Consider the following 27,645-nt stretch of genomic DNA (forward strand, 5'->3'; position numbering starts at 1 on the left):
TGTGTGTGTCAAAATATAAAATAATAAATCTTTGTCTCTTTAACTCTGAACTTGGTTTGCAGTTTGCATGACTACTTCACCTCATTAGTGGTGGTTGTGTGGATAAGCTTTCTTGAGATCAGTTAGCCATGTCAAAATAATGGGTCAGATTTCAAATCTGTTCTGTTTTAGCAGGTTGTGCACATGCCTAGTCTCATTTGAGCATATATTTCAGGGGTCTTCCATTCAGTTGCCACTTGGGAAGCAGAGCCAGCTGCCCATGAGTAGAAGCATACTTCTGGCCTTTGTATTCAGGGGCCTTCATTGGCTCTTAGCACCAGGATGTGGGGTTAACATTCCCACAGGAGTGAGAATCAGGAAGTAGCACATAGAGAGCACAGCAGCTTCAATTCCTGTGTATAACGTTATATTTTTTATTTCCCTGCAATAGCCTTAGTGTCTGATTAAGCAAGAGAATATTCTAAAATAAGTATATGTATATCTATATAGCCCAAGGTGGGGGCAAATAGGTAGATCCTCAAATGTTTGAAAACTACAGCTTCCATAATGGTTTGTCATTCTAAAGGAATTCTAAGAGCATGCAAAGCATCATGTGAGTTGTAGTTTTACAACATCTGGGCATACTGCTCATAGTGTATGCTCAGCTGCCCAGTGCAAACCATTTTCTTTTAAGAAAGATGAGATCTGAGGCTTCTTCTTGGATGAATTTATATTGTCAGCTGCAACGGTAATAAGGAGTCTATCAGTATCCTGCTGCTTAATCCATATGCACACTTTGCGCTGAGAGCTAACAGTGAGTCATATTTAGCTGGCATGTTTCATAAAACTAGCAATATTTACTAGTGAGCTAATGTTTTCACAGTAGGAGCACTACTGAAGATCAGAAAGGGCCAGAGAGCAAGAGACAGATAGAGAGTTGGAGCACTATGAAGTGACATAGTAATGTGTGGGTATAACTGTATTGCAGTTCTGTGTATTTCTTCAAAGCGACACTGGCTGTGGGGGATATACAATGAACAAAATTATAGACGCAAACACTTTTGTTTTTTCCCACATTTTTCATGAACTGAACTCAAAGATCTAAGACCTTTACTATGTACAAAAAAGGCCTATTTCTCTCAAATATTGTTCACAAACCTGTCTAAATCTGTGTTAGTGAGCACTTCTCCTTTGCCGAGATAATACATCCACTTCACAGGTGTGGCATACCAAGATGCTGATTAGATAGCATGATTATTGCAAAGGTGTGCTTTAAGCTGGCCACAATAATAAAACAATATGCAGTTTTATCACACAGCACAATGCCACAGATGTCGCAAGTTTTGAGGGAGCGTGCAATTGGCAGGCTGACTGAAGGAATGTCCACCAGAGCTGTTGCCCTTGAATGTTAATTTCTCTACCATAAGCCGTCTCCAAAGGCGTTTCAGAGAATTTGGCAGTACTTCCAACCGGCCTCACAACCACAGACCATGTGTAATCACACCAGCCCAGGACCTCCATATCCAGCATCTTCACCTCCAAGATCATCTGAGACCAGTCATCCGTACAGTTGCTGCAACAACCGGTTTGCATAACCAAAGAATTTCTGCACAAACTGTCAGAAACCATCTCAGGGAAGCTCATCTGCATGCTCATCGTCCTCATTGGCGTCTCAACCTGACTGCAGTTCGTCGTCGTAACCGACTTGAGTGGGCAAATGCTCACATTTGATGGCACTTTGGAGAGGTGTTCTCTTCACGGATGAATCCCGTTTTCACTGTACAGGGCAGATAGCAGACAGCATTGGTGAGCGGTTTGCTCATGTCAACGTAGTGTATGTTATGGACAAAGAACACAGGTGCATTTTATTGATGCCATTTTGAATGCGCAGAGATACCGTGATGAGATCCTGAGACCCATTGTTGTGCCATTAATCCACGACCATCTCCTCATGTTGCAGCATGATAATGCACAGCCCTATGTTGTAAGGATCTGTACACAATTCCTGGGAGCTAAAAACATCCCAGTGCTTGCATGGCCAGCATACTCACCGGACATGTCACCCCTTGAGCATGTTTGGGATGCTCTGTATCGGCGTATATGACAGCGTGTTCCAGGTCCTGACAATATCCAGCAACTTCTCACAGCCATTGAAGAGGAGTGGACCAACATTCCACAGGCCACAATCAACAACCTGATCAACTGTATACGAAGGAGATGTGTTGCACTGTGTGAGGCAAATGGTGGTCACACCAGATACTGACTGGTTTTAGGACCCCCCTGGACCCCTCAATACAGTAAAACTGCACATTTTAGTGGCCTTTTATTGTGGCCAGCCTAAGGCACACCTGTGCAATAATCATGCTGTCTAATCAGCATCTTGATATGTCACACCTGTGAGGTGGATGGATTATCTCGACAAAGGAGAAGTGCTCACTAACACACATTTAGACAGATTTGTGAACAATATTTGAGAGAAATAGGCCTTTGCACATAGAAAAAGTCTTAGATCTTTGAGTTCAGCTCATAACAAATGAAGGCAAAAACAAAAGTGTTGCATTTATAATTTTGTTCAGTGTATATTGGTATCTGTCAGGGTACCTTGTTTTATGATCTCAAAGTTACAAACTGGGGAAGATCTGCAGACCTTCTGTGTACTCTCTCCTCCTCCAGCATTCTGAACGCAGGCCTCATTTATGACATCGATGACATCATGCAACGTAAAAATGTTTTGGGGAAGTGGCTACCTAACTAAGGAGACACATTATAAAACGCTAGCTATGGCTTAGTTCTGTCATGGTTTGGTTCTATTTTGGTTTCCAATAGCATGTTTATATCTCCTATTGTCTATCTAAATTTTGATACTGGCTATTATTAACTGTTCTCCTATCTGTACTCCTTGACTCGGCTATTGTACCTCGCTATTTCTGATTTCTGGTTTCCCTGGCATTGGCTTGTCCCTGACTATTTCCTGTTTTCTGTTCTTTAAGCCCGGCCACTCTAAGGTCCGATATACATTTATTCCTATATGATGAGTTTAAACTCTGCGTGTTGGGTCTCCTTAAATTCATGAAAGTATCTCCTCATTGTGCCCAGCTCTGTGTGTTTTAGTTCTGAATTTTACTCAACCCTACCTGTTGTATGTGGATTGTGTTTATTTACTGGGTATCTTTGTGTTGTGCCCAGCTATATGTATAATATGAGTATGTGACAAACTCCCCTTCCCACGTGAGTTTGCCATGAGCTCCGCGGTGAGCCTGCTTTCCAGCCCCCTGCCCACAGACTATGGGCCCTGCAATAAAACCTGTAAAACACAGCTTAAAAGGTTTGGTTTGTGTAATTTCCCTATGCCATCCTGGAACCGAACAACCGCACGAACCAGAGACCACCCGTGTGCTTTTAAGCCCAATTGACACCTTGTAATGATTTCCACCTCAGTGTTCTAATTGTTCATTTTGATGGCCGCAGTTCGTATGAACGACCACAAAGTGGCGGCCTTCTTGTTCCTGCGAACGCAGGCAGCGGTGTTTGGGCATCAAGCTCAAAAAAATTGACACTGAAACTTTCGAACACCGCTGGACTTCCATCATCGCTTGCGTTCGTCTCTACACAACCTGGAAGGGCACTGTTTGGTGGAAACGTTTGCATAGATGAGGTGAACAAGTTACACAAAGTAACTATGGATTGTGTTTGGTATTTTATTTGTTTTTATGTTACCGAAATTGACTGACCGCTAGCACTGATTTCGTGGAAATATTTTGCGCTTCAGCTACATGTGCAGTCGGTCAAAAACCCAAACCCCTGTACCAATCTGGGTGATTTTTAGATATGTTGGTCACCCAAATCGGGGCTATCAGGGGGTGTGACATTTGTGGGGTTTTCATGTATTTTTAGGTTTTTTTGGGGTGTTTTGTAAATTGTTATATTTTCTGTCCCTGAGAGATAATTAAATTATAGGTGTTTGCTCAGGTAATTATCTCTCAGGCACAGAGGACCCTGGGAGGGATTTCCCTGTAATGTTGGTTTGGAAACTCCTTGTAGGGGCTATTTTATAAAAGCAGGCCATCTGGCCAGATTAAAGCATTCCAGTTTGCACTCCCAGAACTATGTGTCGTCTGGTTACTGGGAGAGGAAAGGGCTAATCACTGTTACAGCTTGTTCCAGCGTGGAGGATTCAGCGGGAGAAATCTTTGTAAGGACTCCAGCTCCCACGACTGTGTCGTCCAGTACATGGGAGTGGATAGAGCAAGTCTGTCTTAAATGCAGATTTTGAAATAAACTCCTTTCTATAAAATATGTTGTACTAATTATATTTTTTATCTTTTATATAGGCTTTACTAATTTAATCTGTTTTATGTCATTAATTAGGATGCTTTTTACCGTCCTTTTAACCTCTATGTTATCTATTGAATATGTACTAAAGCTGACAATGTCTTGTTTTTATCTATGTATTTTAAATATACATTGCTTATTACAACTACTTTTATAGTGTTTTCATGATGTATTTAAAAGTTAAGTTTCTAAGTAGAATATTTATGCAATAAACTCCAATAAAATGGCGCTAGATTGTCCCAGATTAGAGAGTGGAAATGAGAGCTTAGAGCTCCGATACCGGCATCTGTGCAATGACATCACTGCGCAATTACGTCAGTACATAATTACGCAATTACGTCATGATGTTGTGAGACGAAAGAATGTAAGATCCCAGACGTGGAATTATGGCGAAAGCGGAACTACGGACCGGAACTATTGAAAGACTTTGGAGATTGGCGCCACTGTAACGGATCACCTGGCACCCCGACTGGGTACCTCCGTTAAAGGATGCTCCTAGCGTTTCCGGAGGACTCCAAGCACTGCAGAAGACACCACAACCACCGAATCAGAGAAGCATTAGAGTACTCTCAAGCATATGAATGCTGTAGACAGTTGAATAGGAAAAACCATACGAATAGGTTTACACTCCTAGCAGTCAAACTGGAACAGCATACAATAAATCCTCCCCCAATAATGAGACGACACTTCACTTTGAGGGTTAAGCAGGAACTCTGGACTGGCTCATCCAGCCTGGCTTTTATTACACTTGTACACTTACAGGCCACACCCAGGGGGAGGCATAAAATAACCAATCACATACATGGTTCAGCCCACACATCCCCTCCCCTCAGATAACAGTAAACCCAATTATACAGTACACATTTTTAACCAAGTTCTGGATGTACCCCCTTATTCAGGGGGACAACATATCCAAAAATCAGTTCATTCGGATAAACGGTTCGGGAGATATGGGGTTCCAAAGATTTGACCGACCGCATGGGTAAAGTATCCGAAAACAGTTCCATGCATTTTGGCCCTGTGGTCGGTCACAAACAAGGGAATGAAAACAGACGAATTGCCTGTGTTATAGAGCCTGGAGAGGGTTTGAATGAATTCCCTTGTTTGTGGGGTTATTTCTACCGAACGGCGGGCCATTCGGTAGTTTCTATACGAATTTCTAGAAGTATGGAGGTCTCAGCGGTGTTTGCCTAGTCGAGTGTCCGATTTTAGTTCCAGACACTCGACGGCAAAACACCGCTGTTCGGTAGTTTAAGATGGCCGCCACCACGTGTTCGTTTCCCGAATGGCGGCCACCCAGAGGACAAAGAATACATTACACTGATTGCCAATTACCCGTTTGCAACATTGTTGCAAACGGTAATTGGAGACATACCTATTCCTGGGTGGTCTGGTTGTTCAGTAGTTTCACTCAATATACTGAATGGAGTGATTCTACCGAACAATCAGATGAATGCTGCATACATATAACCCAGGTTAACTGAACACATAAATGCATACATGATATTAAAGGACTAAAGGCAGTATTACTGTAATATGCTCTACAGTCTTAAAGGTACAGTATCCCAAAAGTCCCAATAGGTCCACGGATGGCCCTTAAAGGCCCAGTAGCAGTAATATAAACTATTACATGCCCAAATGTAGTTTTTAAAGTGCAATATGTCCAGGGGCCATAGTCAGCGGGCAGGAGGCGGGCAAACAGGCCTCTCCAATGCTCAGTGGCGAGGTTGGTTTCGCCACAGCCACATTTGAAGGTTTTAAAAGGAAGCACTATGGAGGATGACGGCAGCAACCCACTTTTGAGAAAGGCGGTGGCCAAAACGCGTCAGTGGACAAGTGGACATATCGTTTTTATGTAATTTTGTTTTTATTATTTATTTATTTTCCAATAAACTTACTTTTTCTCCACCTATTTCCTGCATCTTAGAAGCATTTATGGTGTAAGATTGAATTCACTGAAATTGGCAAAAAGAAAATCCTGACCAACTACTATAATCCGCTGTATTCTCCATACCATGCCACTAGTCTGAGTCAGCTTTTGTTAAGTGGCTCAGAACCATGTGAGTTGTACCAACAAAGCATATATATATATATATATATATATATATATATATATATATATATATATATATATATATATATTACTGTGTTAACAATATTACCTATATTATACTATATTATATGGTCTGTTTGCATTTATATTTTTCGATTCCACATCAATCGAGAATTTGTGGTATTTATGTTATACAGTGTGCTCTCACTTTTGTACTTTTATATTCTCACTGTTCCAGCTTGTTCCAGCATAGAGGATTCAGTGGGAAAAGGCCTTGTAAGGACTCCAGCTCCCAGGACTTTGTGTAATCCAGTCCCTGGGGGTGGATAGAGCAAGTCCCCTAGCCTGCTCCATGACGGAGAGGTTCCAGTACCCCAGACAAGTTACGGCAACTGGGGGGCAGAAGCGCTGCGGTTTGCAAAGAAAGGAGCAGAGGAAACGAGACCACTGCTTGCAGGAACAGACTGAAACAAAAAGGATTAATGGCAAAGGAATGGGTATGGCAACAAAAAACTAAAATTTTAAGGAATCCAGGAGACTGGGAATTCCAGGAACGGAAAAAGGAATGAACCCAGAACAGCCAGCATAAAGAAAACCAGACATAGAATAGAAAACCAGAAAAACCAAGAAAAACTAAACAAGAATTGCAAAAAGAGTACTGGATTTGCTTTGCCTCACCTTTAGTCACAGTTATGTCGACTCACACACTGATCTCATACCTGCACAAGCACACCCAACATGTCTGTGTTCAAGTGTCATCCCATGTTACTCTTGTTATAATGTAAATAAATTGTGCACAATAACGCTTTTACCCCAGCTGTATTGCATGTATTATTTTGCATATTTTCATGAATTACCTCCTGCAATAAAAATCTGATTTACATATATAATGGAACCTATTACTGTGCACTGCGAGTATTTAACCTCTCTTTCTTTCTGCATTTAGTCTGCTCCTAATCTATTGTTAAAAGTTTGTGTAGGAAATGAACTCCAACTCCCGGCATTGTCAGCCAGTCTGCATTTGATAGGGCTTGATGGGAGTTATAATTCAATAGCGCCGGGTTGCCAGGCGATTCCAATCCCTGCTTATGACAGAATAAAAAATAACTAAAACAAACATGGCATCCTTTATGAAATGAAAGAATGGGTCTGTAGCCAATAACTCCTTGACTTGTGGAAACAAAAGATTCTTGCAATCATTTCTTCCAGTGTTCTACGATTTGGCAGGTAAAGTCTGTGTTATATGTACCTGCAGATGAAATACACAGTGCACATATCCCTTCATCTCAGGCCTTCATTGTTTGTTCACAAACAGATTTAATTGCACCGTGCCCCACATAAAACAGAACAACATTGTTCAGGAAATTCTGAAATCATCATAGATAAATAATTCAACATGAAAAGACTATTAAGAGCAAACATTACAAGTCCACTTTCCAGAGACAGAGAATCGTGTCTGCACTCACCCAGAAACAGTTAATATATTGAAACAAGTACTTCTGGTGTGCATGTTTGTAAAATGAGTGCAATAACTTGATTTCCCTTTAACGTTTCCTTCAATACTGAGGATTTGATTAACTTAAACACCACATTTTAGCAGACTGGAAACCAAATTACAAAATGTAGATTAAAATAGCCACACTGTGACTATAGAATTGACAAAAGAGAATTGTAAATATTACATTCTTAGTTCAGTAAAATTGGAAAAATATCTATAACTTACTTAATTTTCCAACTAAAATTTAAATTCTCAGCTTTCCACAATTGCACTTTATTATTATTATTTTTATATAGCGCCAATAAATTACGTAATACTGTACAATGGGTTAACTAACAAACGTGTAATTGTAACCAGACAAGTTGGACACACGGGAACAGAGGGGTTGAGGGCCCTGCTCAATTAGCTTAAATGCTAGAGGGAGTGGGGTAAAGTAACACACAAGGTAAGGATAGTATTAGAGAAGTAGATTGGTAGAATACTATTCACTGAAAACTTACTGTGTGCTTTTTTATTGTTTATTTGTTTGATGGTTTGTTTGTTTTTTATGACAATTGCAGGAAATGAATCAGTTGGGAGACATTAACAGTTTAATTGATACGCTTTTGTGAAAAAGTGAGTTTTTAATTTTTTTGTGAAGGTGTGGAGACTGGGTGAGCGTCTAACGGAAAAGGGAAGGGAGTTCCACAGGAACGGTGCAGACCTAGAGAAGTCTTGAAGGCCCATATTTGTGTTATCACCTTACCGTGTGTGTGCGTATATATGTGTGTGTGTGTGCATATGTGTGTGTGTCTATATATATATATATATATATATATATATATATATATATATATGTCCGACTGTTGAACATGGTGGAATATGGAAGAGGAAACAGAAATAATGTTATTTGCATTGTGTGCCTTGCTTTTTTATTTGCATTGTGTGCCTTGCTTATGCCGGAACTTAACTGGATTGTGATACCACTTTTAATAACTTTAATATACATTTAAAAGTAAATGCAGCATAATCTGAAAAAAAAATCAACACAAATTCTAAGTAATGTTTAATGTTTTTGAAAAATAGTGTAATTTCCAGACAAGTGACAGTTCCTCTTTAAACATGTTTACCTGTCTGTGCGAATAGGTTTAGGTAGGTGTATTGTAAAATGTGCCTTTCATTGTATATCCCACTTCACAGCTCAGGGTTATTTCATGTGCCATGGATTGACCAAGGAATTTCAAAATTTAGACCAAAAGAGTCCAGCAGTAGAAAAGCTGAGATGAACATGTTTTTAAAGCTAGTTTTGCTGTTCTAAAATTAAAATTTCCATGATCAACTTTTAAGCTATTTAGGCCTAAATTGTCCAACTTTGTTGTCATCAATTCTAACTCTCTGTTTAGTGAACAAATCTTTGTGCCATTTTGTAGTGTGCTAGAATTATTCAATTCATATAAAAGACAGTTTCTATTGTATTCCTCTTTCCTTTTTTCTTGTATTCTTACCATTAATGTATACAGTCTATTAATATGTAATATTGTAATACACCCCCTCTGTTCCTGTACGTCCAGTGGTCTGATCTCAATTATGTGTCTGTTAGTCCACCCATTGTACAGCGCTACGGAATTTGTTGGCGCTATATAAATAATAAAATAATAATAATAATAATAATAATAATATGTAACAATTTATGTTTATATATCGCCATACCAATATATGTGACCATATATTACCATATTATATCAGTATAGTGTTGTGATATGGCAACCTAATATGGCTTGAAGAATAAGGACATTAGGAACATAATGCTGAGATATTTCAAGGATTGACTACACAATATTGCATTTTTTTTTTAAATCAACTCAGCTACTTCAACTTAAATGTCACATATTTCCAAGTTAAATCCACATTATTTAGTGAATGTGTAATTTCAAATATTGTAGGAATGTAAGTCCAATACAACTTTTTCTTACACCTATTGTAATCAAAATCCACTGTGGTGTAAAATAATTTTGTTAAGGCTTTTTCAATAAGATTTAGTTCTTTTAACAGAAGCCAAATTGATTGCTAATGAATATGAATCATGATAGTGTGTCCACCAGGCTGCTGATTTTTATAGTGATACAAAATATCCCTAGGAAAAAGATCAAACAATCTGTTTCTAATAGACATAGTCCAACATGCCTGATGGGTGCTATAATAAAAAAATAAAAAAAAATGAAAACGATATTTTATCTCATAGAAAGAGAGAGTATACAATAAAAGACAAGTGTGGTATTTTAGCCTGCCCCTTCCATTGCAATAAATGTAGGGGAGATGGATGTTTTTCTGTGAATATGGCTGAGTGTAGGGGGTACTGATGATGTCATGTAAAGATGTAGAAATTCTGCAAAGTGCAGTATCCTTTCAGGCTCTGTTAATAGAGCTCTTTTCTGTGTTACATAGCAGATGGTTTTCAATGTGCCTCTCAGGCTCACTAGCTGTAAATTATGGCCCATGTTTTATATATGCGGTTTTATTTCCTTTGAACAGCCTCGACGTGTGCTTTTAATGTACAGTGCGTCTGGAGCTTTGTGCCTGCGGTGATCCAGAGTATTCTGCTAACTGCATGTACACTCTGTAAACACACACTGTATACCCACTGTATACACTCACACACGGTATACACACATTGTGTACACACACTCTGTATACACTCACACGGTATACACACACTCTGTATACCCACTGTATACACTCATACACTATACACACACAGTATACACTCATATACTGTACACACACTATATACACACAATGTATACAATTTTACACTGTATACACACACATTGTATGCCCTTATATACACACACACTGTGTTTACACACAAACACACACACACTGCATTCATGCGCTGTATACACACTCTGTATGCACTCATACTCTGTATACATGCAAACAGTATAGACACACTCTGTACACACACTGTATGCACCTATATACTGTATACATACAGACTCGCAATATATGCACAATATATGCACTCACACTGTATACATACTGTGTGTGTGTGTGTGTGTGTGTGTGTGTGTGTGTGTGTGTGTGTGTGTGTGTGTGTGTGTGTGTGTGTGTGTGTGTGTGTGTGTGTGTGTGTGTGTGTGTGTGTGTGTGTGTGTTTATCACACCCCCTCTAATGAGAGAAGGCAATGATGCTCTCACTGACAGTGGAGGAGTTGATACATGGTGTATAGAAATGGAAACAGATTAAGGCAGAGCCTTTGTAAGAGAGAAAGGTCCTTCTTGCTAGACTTCCCATTCTGCCTGTAATACAGCCTGGGCTGCTTAGTGATAGATTTAATGCTGTCAGACGGTTCCAGTAGGAGCAGCCTTGTGTTCTGCTAACTGGGAGCATTGTATCAGTGGAGGCTTGGCCAGCCCTCTGGCACTCTCTGGCTGTGCTGCTGTGATCTATCTCATGTTGCTGTGGACCATATCTCAGAACATTCATGAGTCAGGTCTTGGAGATTAAAGATCGAACACCGTTTTTCACATCTCAAGCAAGTCTACTGAATAATGAACCCGGTGATTGATTGCTCTGATTCCCATACGGCACAACATGCCTAGAGCACTATGCTGTGTGACCAGCTAGAAAAATGTTTGGAGAACATTTCAATAAACCGAGAGAGTTAGGGCTTTGTTGTTTGTTTTTGTTTTGTTTTGTTTTATTTTGTTTTGTTGTTGTTGTTTTGTTTTTGTTTTTGTTGTTGTTTTGTTTTTATTGTTTTTTGTTTTGTTTTTGTTGTTTTTTTTGTTTTCGAATTATCATGATTGTTTTTTAATTTTTTTTGCGACTTTGTACAGTCGGTACTGAAGGCAACACAGTTCGCTGTTAAGTGAATAGACACAAGTGCATGAATTTCATCTGGGTTTGGAACTTTTGCATCTACAGTTTGGCAAAAATGTATCGAAATCAAGGTATATATTTATAACACGAAATGTGACCAAACTAAAATATACATGTGTGTGCATGTTGTACGCGCTCTCCGTGCTTTCCATTCGTACACACACATATAATAAGACATTTTCGTCATACATATAATGTGATTTTATTGCTCAGTCCCCGTGTTTCGTTGGTGAATGTGGTGCTTGCGTTATTTGTGAGGAGTTATTTTAAATAAATAATTAGGGCTGAGCAGCTTTGATTTAGTATTACTTGGTTCCTTAGCAACACAAGCCGCTAAATAGCGCAACACAAAGCGCAAAGAGGGCAAAATAAGCCGCAGTAGAAGCCAAAAAAATAAATAGCCAAAAAAAACGCTGCAGTAACAACACGACAAACACGAGTTAAGAATCAGAATTCTATTTTCTAAGCAGATAGGTAAAAATAATAATAATAATAATAATAATAAAAAATAAAGGTACCATTCCCATTGCTGTTTAATGTCCGTTCATTCAAGTTTATAGAGATGTCTCAAAAAGTAAGTAATCCGTGGGTCTCTGTCTTAATACCTTACTCATTGACACGGGCATTCATTATTCACTCCCTTTACTGGAGTCTGCAGCTAAATCTCCTTCCCAGCAATGCCCAGCCAACACTCGGTAAACGGATCAGTGGCAAAGCATTCATCAAAGACCTCCTTTCTCTTCCGAATACTAGCTGGTTGGGCGGAGACAGGTCTCTCTCTCTCTTTCTCACTTACACTCTCTCTCTATCTCCACTTTCCCATTCTCTCTCTTTCTTTCATTCTCTCACCTTTTCACTCTCTCTCCCCTTGTCTCCATTTCCTTCTGTCTCTCCCCCACTCATACATGCACTCTCTCTTTCTCACACATACACTTTCACTGTCTCTCTATCCCACATTACATTATCTTTCTCTCTCTCTCCAACCCACATCTACCTTTCTTTCTTTTTTTTCTTTTTCTCTCTCCCTGCTTTCTCTCTCTCTCTCTCTCTCTCTCTCTCTCTCTCTCTCTCTCTCTCTCTCTCTCTCTCTCTCTCTCTCTCTCTCTCTCTCTCTCTCTCTCTCTCTCTCCATTAAGAACAGATCATACATTAAAACACACACACACACAATTAACCCAGCCAAACTAAATCAAAAAGTTGCCTTCCTAAACTATCTTTTAAAAAAAAAAAAAAAAAAAAAATTATCTTTTCCAAGAAAGGTCTCCTTGTGAGATCAATAAAACAATGGTAGGGGGTGATGTCAGATTTTTGTGAACAGATGAAACCTGTAAATTCGTACTGATCCCTAAAGGAATTCACAGCACTACCCCCCATCACTGTAGAAGGTAAACTTGGGTACTAAGGGCTGGTACAGGAATAGATTAAAAATCCATTAACCCATTAATGGAAAGTACTAATTCCATGACCTATATAGCAATTTAAGAATTTTATCAGAGGTGGTGTACAATGGATATAATTTAATAACACGTATTAGAACATTGCAGATTATATTGCAATAGTAATGTGTCGGGTATACCTATCAAATGAGCTGTATTAATAATTAAAATGCATTTTGTTGTACTGTCAGAAAAGCATTAAATAACTATAGCTTATAACATGCATCACTTGAATACTCTATACATAGTTTTGGCATTACTGTAATATAGTCTTCTAAATTTGAACTCGGGATATTTAGATACAGATACGCCCCTAATACTTTGATAACAATGTTTCAAAAGACAAAACAGAACACACAAAGGCCAGAAAGGACGTCTGTACGTATTATCATAATTGGCTCATTTCCAAAGTGAACACAAGAGGTCGCTGTTGTGACCCAATCCTGAAAATATTGTCTAAATTGTTAATCACTGCTTAAACTGTGTCTCCACAATCACAATATCAAGAGGATTCTAAATACTGTATATGATTATGAGAGGTACTGCATATATTAAAATAAATGTTAAGTGTATATAGAAAAAGCTAATGTGGCATTTACAGCACCAAATTAAAAAAAAAAAACAAAAAAAAAACGTAATTAGTATGTGTCTTAAATTACCGTAATTATTAATGTAAACCTCACTGAAACATTTCATAAGATTAAATTATAATGCCCAAAAATATTTTGTTTCGCTTTATTTTTTAGAGAATAAAAACACAAATCCCTGCTCGCCTCTTAGTACTACATATGTATTGGATTTTTTCTTTTTTTCATTAACAAACTTTTTTTTGGGGTGGTGGTGATCACAACAAGGTTACAGTCATCTATCAACTAATAGGAAGGCCTTTATGAATCAAACACATGTATCATAATATGGTTATATGTCTGTCGCTTATTGGTTGTTGTGCTCACAGGAATAACCATTACAACATCGTAGATTATAAATGTCTATGAAATGTGTATCTGATTTAAAAAGTGGGTCACCCATACTGGTGTGTGATGTGTTCATTTTATGGGGCTCTCCATTGAATAGTAGATAGAGATTATTTGACAACTCAGATGATTTGGAATTTTTATCAACTATAATATTTTGCTCTAAATTGTGCACGTGGGTTAGTAACTTGTCACTATATATTGTTTAATGAATCGCATCTTGCTGTTAGAATTCAGATATTTAAATGGTTATTTTTTGACCGTTTTTTCAGTTGTAAAATGTTTTCAAATATCATAGAATTCGGAATTATTCTGAATACATTGAATAACATTCCATACAATTCTTTAATCGTGCCCATAAATTCATTGTAAGCTTCAGACGTTTGTGTAAGCGTGTGTGTGTGTGTGTGTGTGTATACCCTAACCCTATATATTACAAATGTAAAAAAATATATGTATGCATATAAATATATGTAATTAGCTATGTTTTGTATTGCAATTAAGTGATTTTAAGCATTTGGACAAGACTAATTATCGACTGTGGAGATCTTAAACAAACAATTGCTAAAGAGGTCACCTCTATTGTCTGAGGAACAAGTAAGACGGAAGCTTTTCATGGCCTGAAACTCTCAATGACAGTCGTTGAATCTGCATTTAAATATCCAACAAACCCACGTCCTGATATGAGCTGTTTGTTTAAAAAGCCACTGCATGATAACATATAGTATTTACATCCAAAATATGAATGCATTATAGCATTGAGACTAAAAAAATAAATAAAATAAAAAACCTGAAAATAAAAAATAAATAAATACACAGAAAAAATAAAATATATATATTTTCCTTTTAATAATTTTCACAAATATTAATTTCAGTCCTGATGGTAATCAAATAAAATAAATCCACATGGGCAAATATTATTAAATAAAAAAAATAAAAAAATTTAAGCTGCCCTGAAAATAAAAGTGCTAGCTAGCTGTATGTGCAGAGGTGAGCCCCTGACTCCCATATTAATCAGTGTGTGTGTGTGTGTGTGTGTGTGCTGGGGGTGGTAGCTGTGAGAGTGGCACACAGGAATACAGCACTAGAAATGTGATCAGAAGGAGAACAGCTGCTGGGTGCGCGGCTCAGCCAATCAGCTGGGGGTAGCAGTGACGTCGCCGCGCTCTGCGTCACACCAATGGAGATTGAGCTGAGTTGGAGCAGAGAAGTTTGAGTAAGAGATAAGGAAGAGAGTGGCCGATCAGCATTGACTCCGACACTGCAGCGTCTCCTTCACTGAGGAAACTGGACGGATCTGCATCAGGGACAGCAGGGGCAAGCAGCACAGACAGCACAGCATCCTCCTGGGCTCCTTATTGCACAGCACAGAAACTATTTCATTGTGTGTGGGGATACAGCAAGCTGACACCATTTCACTGTGGACATTACACCCTCTTACAGATATGGGTGACATGGGAGACCCTCCAAAAAGTAAGCAAGCTATTTGTTTTTCCTTTGCTGTGAGTTTTGTGCCCATACCCAGCCCTGCAAGAATGATGGTGCACTGCATGTCTACACTGCAATGAAGGAAGGGGGGTGAGGGGAGGGGGTACTTACCTGGGTGCTGTCAGTGCCAAGGGGTAAGAGGAGGGGGTGTGGGTAGGTGATGGTGGTTGGAGGCTGTTATCTCAATGAGGTACCTCATTCCAGGTACAGGAACTGAAATGCTACCTTGATGATATTGCTGTGAATTGGGTATAAATATATTAAAAAAAAAATACATGTGTGTGTACGTACAGGTACATTTATATATATATATATATATATATATATATATATATATATATATATATATATATATATATATATATATATATATATATATATATATATATATATATTATTTATTTATTATGATTTAGAATTGTATGCATTTGGCCATTTAATATGAATCCCTCTCCATTTCTGCAAGTGATTATTAGGATGCTATGCATGTGTGTGTGTGTTTGTGTGTGTGTGTGTGTGTGTGTGTGTGTGTGTGTGTGTGATCTGCCAATTTCCATGACTGTATTATGTGTGACAGCAATCCTGGCACAGGGTATGCTTCATTTGAACATCCCTCTTCTAAATGCTATAATTTCCCTAAATACTGTCATGTAAAACACAAGGGCAGATCGCTTACCTTCATACACACACTTTAAATCAATCATGTTTGTGTGATACTCTGATACACACACACACACACACACACAATCAAATATATATATATATATTATGCAATATGTATATTATACACACACACCTTATGTGTGTCTGTGTGTAAATAAAATAATTGCAGTACATTGACAATCCTAGTCTCCATTTAAAACATGGTCCGCCTCCTTTTAAATGAGTCAAAGGTTTGATGGCACACATCAATTATCATCTAAAAAGTGGGATATACTTTTTTTGTCTTAATACCATGCACACACACACAGCCTCTCAGTGCACGCCCTGCAAAAGTGTGTTTATCTCTGTAGGAGAGTAAACGGTTAGTCAATCATGTATTTCCTTTTTTTGCAGAAAAACGCCTGATTTCCCTATGTGTTGGCTGCGGTAATCAGATTCACGATCAGTATATTTTGAGGGTTTCCCCGGATTTGGAATGGCATGCAGCCTGTCTCAAATGTGCAGAGTGCAATCAGTATCTGGATGAGACCTGCACTTGCTTTGTTAGGGATGGCAAAACCTATTGTAAAAGGGACTATATCAGGTATGCTGAATCCTGGACTGGTTTATTTACAATTTCATTTCAATGTGCTCTTATTTTATTTTTATACAATACTGGCATTATTTTTTTATTTTTAATTCCATTATAGAAACAGTTATAGCAATAAAAAAATATATATATATTTTATATTTTGGTTACTATTTTATTTAGATCACGCTGCAAGTCGTAGTGTTTGCACATTTTATTTATTTTGTTTTTGTTTGTTTGTTTGTTTGTTTTTTAAATGTGTATATTATGAATAATCATATTTTTTTTTTAGTGTTACATTTTATAATATTTATATATTTTTTTTATTTTACAAAAATTGTGGTTAATATTAAATATATCCATTTGATCATTTGTCAGATTGATATTGATATATAATTATTATAAAGATGAAGTCCTGATAAAATCAATGACATTTAATCTTAAAAAATAGCCCTGTCCCAGTGTATGATTGTCTCCCCTCTTATCTTATCTCTGTTGATGAATTGCACAGAACAGATCAAATTGCCCATCATCCTGCTGTGAACAATCGGGATATTTAGATAATGGGAACAGCTTCCTTCCTCACATTAAAATCTGGGAACTGATAAACTCCTTCAGTTGGCTGTCCTGACACCACACAGACCCAAACTGAGGGAGCCGCTTACCTTTATTTATCAGTCCTTTCCAAATTTTATAGAAAAGTGTAGCCTACCAGAAATACAACCCACTATCCGTAAAAAAAAAATAATAATAATAATAATAATAATAATAATAATAATAATTGTGATTTACAAAGTACAATCGTATTCTTCAAATGTACACGTTACAATGTATACAGGCAAAACAATTATATTTATATTATTAACGTTCTATATTAAAAACAATTCTTGTAAATTACTCACATTAAAGTATACACGATGTATAGAATATAATTAATTTCCAACTATGGTGCATTATTTCTTAAGAACGTTGTGTGCTTATATTTAATGTTAATTTTAAATATGACGATATTAAGATCAGCTTCAACAGAGAAGAATTTAAAACTGTATGCATAAATAAAAAAAATATCAAAATAATATCTTTAGATATTGAGAATAAGATTTTCATATATATATATGTGTGTGTGTGTGTATATATATATATATAGAGCATACTTTTAATATTATAATCTACAGACATATACTATTATGTATAGACTACACACATATAATATTTTATATAGAATTGTAACAAAATAGTTGCTGAAGAAACCACGTGGCTTAAATGAAACCTGTCTTTATCATAAATCAACAGTTTAGTTAAATAAAAGAACTGTCGATCTAGGGCCTGAAAGGCTTTATTCACACAGACTGAAGCCAGACATTAGAGGTAAGCGAGCCCTGCACTCTCTGTGTACTAAACTCAGTCTATTGGCTGACAGATTAGCAGGGGTACACACACTTTGAGACACTCTGGGATGTTTCATGCATGTGAAGTCTGAAACATATCAGTGATAACAGTAACAATTCCATCGTTGGAGGAGAAACCCACAGAACGATCCCTGTTCTTAAAAGAACACTGTGTAAAAAATAGAGAGAATGAAAGAAAGGAAATTACAAAAAAAAAAAAAAAAAAAAGAATCCATGCTTCTTCTAATCTGCCAGACAATATAACCAGGAAATTGGTTAGCTATCTATCACATACCAAAGGGTGGCTGTTTTTTTTTTTATGTGTGTGTGTTGTTTTTTTTTTCTTTCTTTCTTTTTGAAGGTGTAGACAGAGCTGGGTGTCCAAACAGTGGGAGCAGATAGGTTACACACGCATACACAAATAGTTAAATATAGATAGAGCAAGTATAGATAAGGCCAAGGACTTTCAAGGAGCCACTTGGATCTGTGGGTTCTAATGTGAGCAAAGTGAGAGATCTGACACTTAATTTCTTTTTCTTTTCTTTTTTTGTCCTTTTTTCCCCCCCTTGCCTACCCCACCACCATTGCCACTGCTCCCACCGTACAGGTTATACGGGATCAAATGTGCAAAGTGCAATATCGGCTTTAGTAAGAATGACTTTGTGATGAGAGCCAGATCTAAGGTGTATCACATCGAGTGTTTCCGCTGTGTGGCCTGCAGTCGCCAGCTCATCCCGGGGGACGAGTTCGCTCTAAGAGAAGATGGCCTTTTCTGCAGGGCAGACCACGACGTGGTGGAGAGAGCCAGCCTGGGGGGCAGCGACCCTCTCAGCCCCCTGCACCCTGCAAGACCCCTGCAGATGGCAGGTACTTCCTTCTCCCGGATTACGTTTCATGCTGCCTGTCACAGGAGAATGGGGACAGTGCTAGACTTCCTTGGGATTACCTGAAGGATCTCTCTCTCCTGCTCTCAATACTGCTTCATTCCAATCACCCATGACTAGAAGCCAAGGCAATTTTATTTTTAATTATATTTTTCCATTTTATTTTTTTATTTTTTATAATTTATGGAACTGCTAATCTGATTTGACACATTTATTATTATTATTATATTATTATTATTATTATTATTATTATTATTATTATTATTATTATTAAATACGTAGATAAAAATTAAATATAGCTGTAAAGCATAAAGCAAAATTAATTTTGAATTTGATTGTATTATTAAAAAAAATATATCAGCACTTCTTAAAAAACTCGATCTAAATGTGTTCAGTGCATGAAATGGCCAGGCAAGCACAGGGTTAAATCCGAGAAGCAGAAATATATATTTTTTTCCAGTTGTGACTATGTACAATTGCATTGCAATGCAATGTTATACGATGTGTCTTGCTGTTTTGTATCCCCTGGCCTTGTGGTGGTAATCCGACACCCCCATAAAGCAGCAAATGGTTAATATAACAGCATTTACATATAAATAGACGATAAAGAAGAGATAAGTATACCTGCAAAAAGAAAATATATACAATTAAATTCAGTTATATATTTAAAAAAAAGAAGATAAATCTAATATGAAAACTTAGTGCACGATTATATTGTTTTATTTAAATGTTATCATTTTTTTATTTTAGTTTTTGTTATTTTATTTAAAAAAATAATAATAATAATAATAATTTAAGAATCTTGTTCAGTAAGACTTGGAAAAATTGAAGGCAGACACTTAGCCTGTAATTTAAAACTGTCAACAAGCTAATCTTCAGTAATTGCCTGCTAAAGCGATCTTGCACTTTTCAAACATATCTGGTGATTTGATAAAAAAAAAAATGTAAGATTGGGTGGTGTAACCCCATACTACATCTAAGAGAAGAGAGAGATCCTACAGTAAAATACTGAGCAGAAATAGGTCAATGTTTTTTTTTCGTTTTTTTTTTAAATGCTATGGTTGTCTTGTAAGCACTGTGAGGGAGAAAAAAAAAAAAAAAAAAGGCAAACCACAAGGATCACATAGCAGAGTTTGGATAAACTAGTTGTTTTAATTCAAAAGAGAATTTTCCAGTCCATTTATGACTAATTGAAAAGAGATTGTATACATTTATCCCCATTGCAAAGGCTTCAAATGACATTCTTACCAAAATACCTGTTGGGGGAGGGACACACAGAAATTCTGATTCCATACAACTGATTGCAAAGACATGAAACCCTAGAAGTTTTTTGCAGACTGAATTCCCCATAATGCTTAGCCTGCCAATATCTAGGGTAGCTAAAGACAGTGCTCAGCTCTATTCCTTAGCCTGCTCATACCCAGAGCTTTGCAATGAGAGCTGAAGGGGATAGACTGTGTTTTTGGTATCTGGGCATATCTTTTGCAAACAGAACAGCTTACACTGTAACCACATAGCTGGAAACAAACGCGTTTACACCACTTGTGCCGCTTTATTGTTCTATGTTATCAGCTTAACCTAATATTTAAGGAGAAATGCTGTTTACAATTGCATTGTACTTTTATATCTTGCCTTAGTAAGTCTGAATAGCACCTCTTACATAGAGATTTGTTCTGCTAGTCACTATTTCAAGGGAAATTTGACTTTCTAAGATCACAAAACCCTTTATTATTATTATTATTATGAAAGGTTAAAATGTCTCCTTTTATGCCTATAGATATGGGGAATGATTGCATACTATTACACAGTTTTCAGCATTTGTGAGGCTTATAAAATGACAAAGGCTATATTGTATGTTATAATGTATTTAACTGATAATAATAATCTAAATGCATAGAAAAGACTGGGCTTGATTACTTAATGCATAAACCTAGAACAAAATGTATACAATTTATGGGGGTTGTTAATTCACTAAACAGTGAGTCTGGGGGTTGATTAGAAATGTTCTTCATGTCGATCAAAATATCCAGGAAGAGAAAAAAGTATTTTAGAAGACTTGCAAAATGTATTATAAAATAACTCCCAAGAATTCTGAGATTCGGCAGAATTTTAATTTATTTTTATAGTTTTTTGCTTTTCTAAATATTGTAAGTTGATTCTCAGCTGAAGACTATGTGAGTGGTTACTGTGAGTCATAAATGATCTTCTTATTTGGTTCATTAATTTTACAGCAGAACCCATTTCTGCCCGGCAGCCCGCCCTAAGACCCCACGTCCACAAACAGCCAGAAAAGACCACCCGGGTCCGAACAGTCCTTAATGAGAAGCAGCTTCACACCTTGAGGACCTGCTACGCTGCCAATCCCAGGCCTGATGCTCTAATGAAGGAGCAGCTAGTGGAAATGACTGGGCTTAGTCCCAGGGTCATCAGGGTCTGGTTTCAAAACAAGAGGTGCAAAGACAAAAAGAGGAGTATAATGATGAAGCAACTCCAGCAACAACAACCAAACGACAAAACTGTAAGAGCCTCCTTTATCTAGGTACTGAGACATTTTAACCCTTTGAGTGACAGTTCCAAACCAACCAGTTACTCTCGCACCTGCTGACACCCAAAGGGTTAAAGAGACTGGGGAATATTCTATCATTAAAATGTTATGTATTTTTATTTGCTTATTTTCAAATAGATCTGCTGAACTATTGTCATCAATTAACCGTTAAATGGCCAAAGTCGGTGAACAATGCTTTGCCTCTTTGCCTCCTAAATGGTTAACACGGTGAACAATAAGCTATCACTTGGTCCATCTGACACTCGAAGGGTATATGGGATTAAATTTATAAATGTGATAAGGGCAACATGGGGGGGGGGGGGGGGGGGAGTTTGCAAATGCTCAAATGCATATATGACTTGGGTGTCTTTTATTAACATTCCAAGTGCCGCCGGGAGGGGGGGGGGGGGGGGGGGTCGTGTTTAACAATAACCAGCTAGCTCTCCCCCCCCCCCCCACAGTTGACTTCAAGTTATTTAAAGAAAGGGGTCAATAATCTAGCAGACTATCACTAAAATGGACAAACTATATGTGTTTTTTTGCAAAAATATATTGTGAACGACTTTTTTCTTAATCCTTTCTTTGCAAGTGGAATTGAGGGATGGTTACAGTCGCTGGGCCCATCTAGCCCTCAGTGGGTTAAATTTATCATGCATACTATGAGTGGGCTTTATAACTAATGCTTTTGTTAATCTGTTATCTTTATAAACCCTTTGAATGCCGAATTGGGTGGGCATTCATGCGCTGCTTAGTTACCACCAACCCTTATGGCATCACGCTATGAGAAGGCTGGAGGCTTTGTTATGAATATACTATAAACCGTATACAAATATTGTTAGATAGGTTTTGTATTAACCCTTGTATCGCCAGAGGAGACCAACCATGCTGTAGTCACTATTTCCCTCTATGACATAGTAAATAGTGCCTTAGTTTACTAAACATGTCTTGTCCTAAACGTACTTTAACAGTTATGCCTTTGGGTTCGTTGTCTTTTAACCCTTTAAAATGAACATATTTAAACTTTGGTTTGAGTCAGTGGGCCAACCTGGCACTCAAAAGGTTTAAGGGGTGGAGGGTTAATCTGATGCTATTGATATAATGCATTCAGTGTGTGCTTTTGGCAAATACAGGTGTTAATTCTGACCTTTATTAACTCTTAAAGACAGAGGATGAGGGGCTTATGGCTGCGTTATACACACACACTTTGCAGAATGTGAATTGTGTGTACCATGAAATGCGATTTTAGGCCAATGTTAATTACACCATCTACAGGGCTGTAGTATCCACCCATGAATGCTTGATTTATTTAGGAATGTTCTATGTTTGCATCCCCTGACTTGCTGCAATGATAACCACACCTATCACTCCCTTCCCATTAAAAATGGCTATTTTGTTTTGTGGTTTTACCTTTCACTCTTGAACTCAGAATAATAAGAATACGGTGCTAGAATACTAATACACAGTGTTAAAATGTCTCTGCTAGTTTAAACAGACATACACGGTTTAACTATCTCAGTGCCAGAAGCCACATAGTTCCTCAGGGTATCCTTGTCTAGCCTACAGATCCGTATTTTCTGTGTTTATATCATGCACAAATCAGTGTTTCCAGCTGAAATTCCAAATAGCATTGAAAGCAATGCATTTCCACATTTTCAGCATTGTGTCAGTCAGTCCACACTAGCAATCATGCAGGTTTTACACCCACATGGTGTGCTTTACAATAGCCAGGAGCTATATGTGACAGGCATAGGGGAAGGTCTCCGGGATCTGTCATACTGTAACTTCTCTGGACACTTTTTTATTCTTGTGCATGCCACACCTGGGGTTATTATGTTAAATAATCACAAACTATGTTACTGAATATGAGATGTGCAACATTATACTTAATTCTCTAGAAAGCTGACTGTCCCAAAATATCCATCCATCCATTTATCTATCTGTACATTTTTTTGTTATTTTTTGATAACTGTGGTTGCTGAAGGAGTTATTTCCCAAATAACATGAGTGGAAGACAGATTTGAAGATGCTGCAGTTAGTTCCCTGACCCCTATTCGCTGTTGCTGGTTATCACAAATTGCCTCTATTGTCCTTCACATGGGTAGCAATTACAGGGAAATTAAAGGTCATGCTTTCCTTTCAGAATATTCAAGGGATGACAGGAACCCCTATGGTGGCTTCTAGTCCCGAAAGACACGACGGCGGATTACAGGCGAATCCTGTGGAGGTTCAGAGTTACCAACCACCGTGGAAGGTCCTCAGTGACTTTGCACTGCAGAGTGACATTGATCAACCGGCTTTCCAACAACTGGTGAGTCTTTACTTCATGGTCTATATGGGCTCCAGGCTGGGGGAGGAGGGGTTATCATTCCTCTGGACTGTAACTTCCATCATCACCAGTCATGCTGGTATATGGGGTGTGCTCACTACAGTCATACATGGAATTGTGATATGTAAAAGAAACTTCTAATCTAATAAGAAAAACAACATATGTACTTTTAAAATTCATCTAACTTACACAAACACCCCCAATTTAATAGCGAATACAATTTCTAGTATCTTCATTTTTCTATATGAAGTAGCCATTTTTAAAATATCTGGTGAAAGAATTACCCTTTAAAAATATTTCAAAAGGGGGTTCTGTTAACTAAATAAAATGTCTTGGTGAGTTGACAGCTAAAGCAAGATATCGACCAAAATAGCTGAGTTGCCAATCTTTAGGTTCTAACTCTGCAATTTTCAAAGACAATTTGCTTGTTGGTAGTCAGCCTGCCACAACTCACTATTTTAGGATTAAAATACGATTTATTGAGGAAACCTTCTTCTGCAGCATCAAACCCAAAACGTGCAATGCAATACAAATAGGAATTATTAGTATCAATGTTGTGCTTTGTAATAATGTAATATGTTTTAAAGATTTTAGTATGTGTTTGACTTACAATGTAACTATTATTTTCTGCTAATTCCTCTGTAATCTATGATGACTTTAATTTTAAAGGGAGGTTCTAGAATGCCTAGTACCCCACCCACGTTGACAAAAAAAAAATAATAACTTTAAAAGATGTATTCCTTAAACAATAGACCGTGTAGAGTTAAAATGTAATCTTAATATTCAGAGTAATAGAGCCAAAATGGGATTATAGTGCAGTTGGACAATTTTTCTAAATACATTTTTTTTTCCTAAAATTTCCAATTCACCTTTCTACTCCTACCACTTATTGTTTAGTGAATAAACCACTTTCTTTTTAGTAGAAAGGCTTGTTTGCTAAATAAACAGGGTCCCTCAAAACCTACATTTTACTTGACACCATATAAACCTGATTAGTTATTCACTCATTCACTTTTTATGATTCACTCACTTCTAATGATTCTGACTGGTTAATCTTAGTGCTAGATGTGTAATAAGAAATTCTGTCTGTACACTTGGTAAATGAAATATCACCCTCTTCGGATGACCATTCTAGAATTTATGAAGTCTTCATGTCTAGAATTTTTTTTCACACTTTCTTTTTTTTTTCCCTTTCCTTTTTCTTTCCCCCCCTTCCTGTTCTGCTTCTAATGGAAGACCTGTTTCTCACAGGTTAATTTTTCAGAAGGAGGACCAGGTTCCAATTCGACTGGAAGTGAAGTGGCCTCAATGTCTTCACAGCTACCGGACACTCCAAATAGCATGGTAGCCAGCCCCATCGAGGCATGAAAGGAATGGACTCAGTGATTTTCCCCAAAAACTTTTGGAAATAAAACGGGAAGAATATACTCTTGGACTTCAATACAGTATTTTATGAACCAACTGATGCAGCCAGAGCCTATAGGAAACCCAGGATGATGCACGGAGTCCATCTGGAGATGATGGAAGGTAGCAACACTGTGAAGACAATCATGGGATATATATTACTAGGATTGAACGACCTAAAAAAATATTCAAAATGGTCGAGGAATATAGCAAGAATATCACATACAATAAATGGGGCTTTGAGGAATTATATCTGTTGATCTTTGGAGAAAAAAAAAAGAGGAACCAAGGATTAATCTTGATTGCAACCCTTAGCACATTTTACAACAAACCCAAGATGGAGAGATAACACACACATCATCTTAATCCGAATGGTGCTTATCTCACATCACTTAATCATTGCATTGCCAAACAGGAGCTCTGAGAGGTTTGAGGCCAGCCCAGACTATGACCAAGTTAAATGGACATTGACTTGAGGGATCTTCTGGAGGATTAGAGGTGCAGTTTGGATACATCAGTTTGCAATGTTCTAAACAAATTGTAACAAATGGGGAGTTGCTAAAATTATAGCATGTTGACTGTTTTTTTTTTTTTTTTGAGATCCTTCTTGTCTTTCTCATGAAGTCCAAAAAAATAAATAAATAGAAAAAAAAAAAAAAAGTTGAAAACCACAACCAAACTACATAAGCAACAACTAAAGACAGGCTTAATTAGATTATTATTTTCAATATGCTTTTTTCCCCCAAATCAACTCTAGGAAGCATTGCAACAACAAGGTATACCTCTTTAAACACAAATATCTCCAGTTTGTTTGTGATTCTTGTTAGTCCAAGAACTTTTTCCCTCCCCCACCCCCCCAAAGATGTGTATAGTTATTGGTTCAAACGACTGTTTCTCTCTGGAAATAAAGAGGAATGAAACTTTCTGTTTGCTCTTGCATTGCAAAATTATAAAGTAATTTATTATTTATTGTCGAAAGACTTGCCACTTTTCATGTTATTTGACTATATTTTTTTTTGTTTGCTGAAGTAAAAAAAAAAAAATCAAGAAAAAAAAATGTTGTATGTGATTTTGTGAATTCTATGTCTATGTCTGCATTTCGATTTTTGTTTTCTTACATTTGGAATAATATATGAAATAAAAAAATCCATATCTAGACAATGACACTGAACAGGGGTTTGATCACCAGTCTATACCTGATAAGGAATATGGGAATCTCTAAGTAATCAGATCTCTACCTGTAACCCAGCCTCTCTGCATGTACAGTTTCCATTTGATAGGATCCAGGTTTAAAATACAGGGAGAAACATAAACTATTATATATATATATATATAAACTATTATATATATATATTCTTAATGGCTCAAAATTGTATTAATTAAATTAAATACAGAACCCCCCAAATAATTTCCTACATTGCATGCTATAGATGGTAGATAAATATATAGTAAGTATTGTATTCAATAGACAAATAACTTGCAATAATCGGTCAAAATAGCCCAGTTGGAAAAAAAAAATGAGAGATTATTATTAAATTGTTTCACTTTTTTTCCCATATTGTCTGTTTGGCCTGCAAGTTTTTCATTTTCAATTTGCCCCAGCTAAGTTAAGTGTTCAGTGAATATACCTTTCGAACAGGATAATTTATTACCCCTTTGGTGCTACGATGTAAAATGTTGTTTTTTTTTTTTTTTTTTTTTTTTTTTTTTAAATAAATTGTAAATAACCCGAAGTTTGCATTCTGGAAGTCGGGTACTGGCATACGTTATTTTTATGTCAGAATGTACTCTTGTTGCTAGGAGAAAATGTTGCACTATGTGATTATGACTATTAATACAAATATTTATATTATTTACCGTCTTATTTTTTTTTCTGTTAGGTTATTAAAGGGGTTCAAAGACTTAATTGGAAATATTTTGGTTAGAAATGATAAAACCGAGTTTGATTTCTAATGCATAAACTGCTTTGCCTTTTCTCCTATGGTTAATTACTAAATTCCTGATATATAAGCAAAGTTGAGCTAATGACATTCTAATTTTTTTTCTCTGCGACCCTTAGGTACCATTCTATCAAATTCCACTGTCTTCTCGCATTTTTACAACTTGTACCCTAATTACAGGAAATGGGGGTTCTAGAGCCCCCGTATTAACTCGTATGCTAGCCGGTTTCTAAGGATTTAACTGTGCAGGCCTCTTTAACCCATTGTGAATAACAGAGGCAAGGAAAGCGCATGCGCTGTTTAAC

The 27,645-nt window shown here is 37.2% G+C and overlaps 1 protein-coding gene across 2 annotated transcripts; it reads left to right on the plus strand.

The window, feature by feature from the left end:
• The first annotated feature begins 15,367 nt into the window (after positions 1–15,367).
• ISL1 (ISL LIM homeobox 1) lies at positions 15,368–26,380 on the plus strand. 2 transcript variants are annotated; one of them, XM_063456878.1, is made up of 6 exons: positions 15,368–15,607; positions 16,679–16,868; positions 18,849–19,108; positions 21,357–21,643; positions 23,811–23,978; positions 25,233–26,380. In XM_063456878.1, the coding sequence occupies exons 1-6, from the start codon at positions 15,580–15,582 to the stop codon at positions 25,362–25,364; spliced, it is 1,065 nt and encodes a 354-aa protein (XP_063312948.1). In that variant the 5' UTR covers positions 15,368–15,579; the 3' UTR covers positions 25,365–26,380. The 2 variants fall into 2 exon arrangements, with proteins under 2 accessions (XP_063312948.1, XP_063312949.1); XM_063456879.1 differs by having other exon boundaries at positions 25,248–26,380.
• The last annotated feature ends 1,265 nt before the right edge of the window (positions 26,381–27,645 follow it).

This window comes from Pelobates fuscus, chromosome 5, assembly GCF_036172605.1.
Source record: "Pelobates fuscus isolate aPelFus1 chromosome 5, aPelFus1.pri, whole genome shotgun sequence".
NCBI lineage: Eukaryota > Metazoa > Chordata > Amphibia > Anura > Pelobatidae > Pelobates > Pelobates fuscus.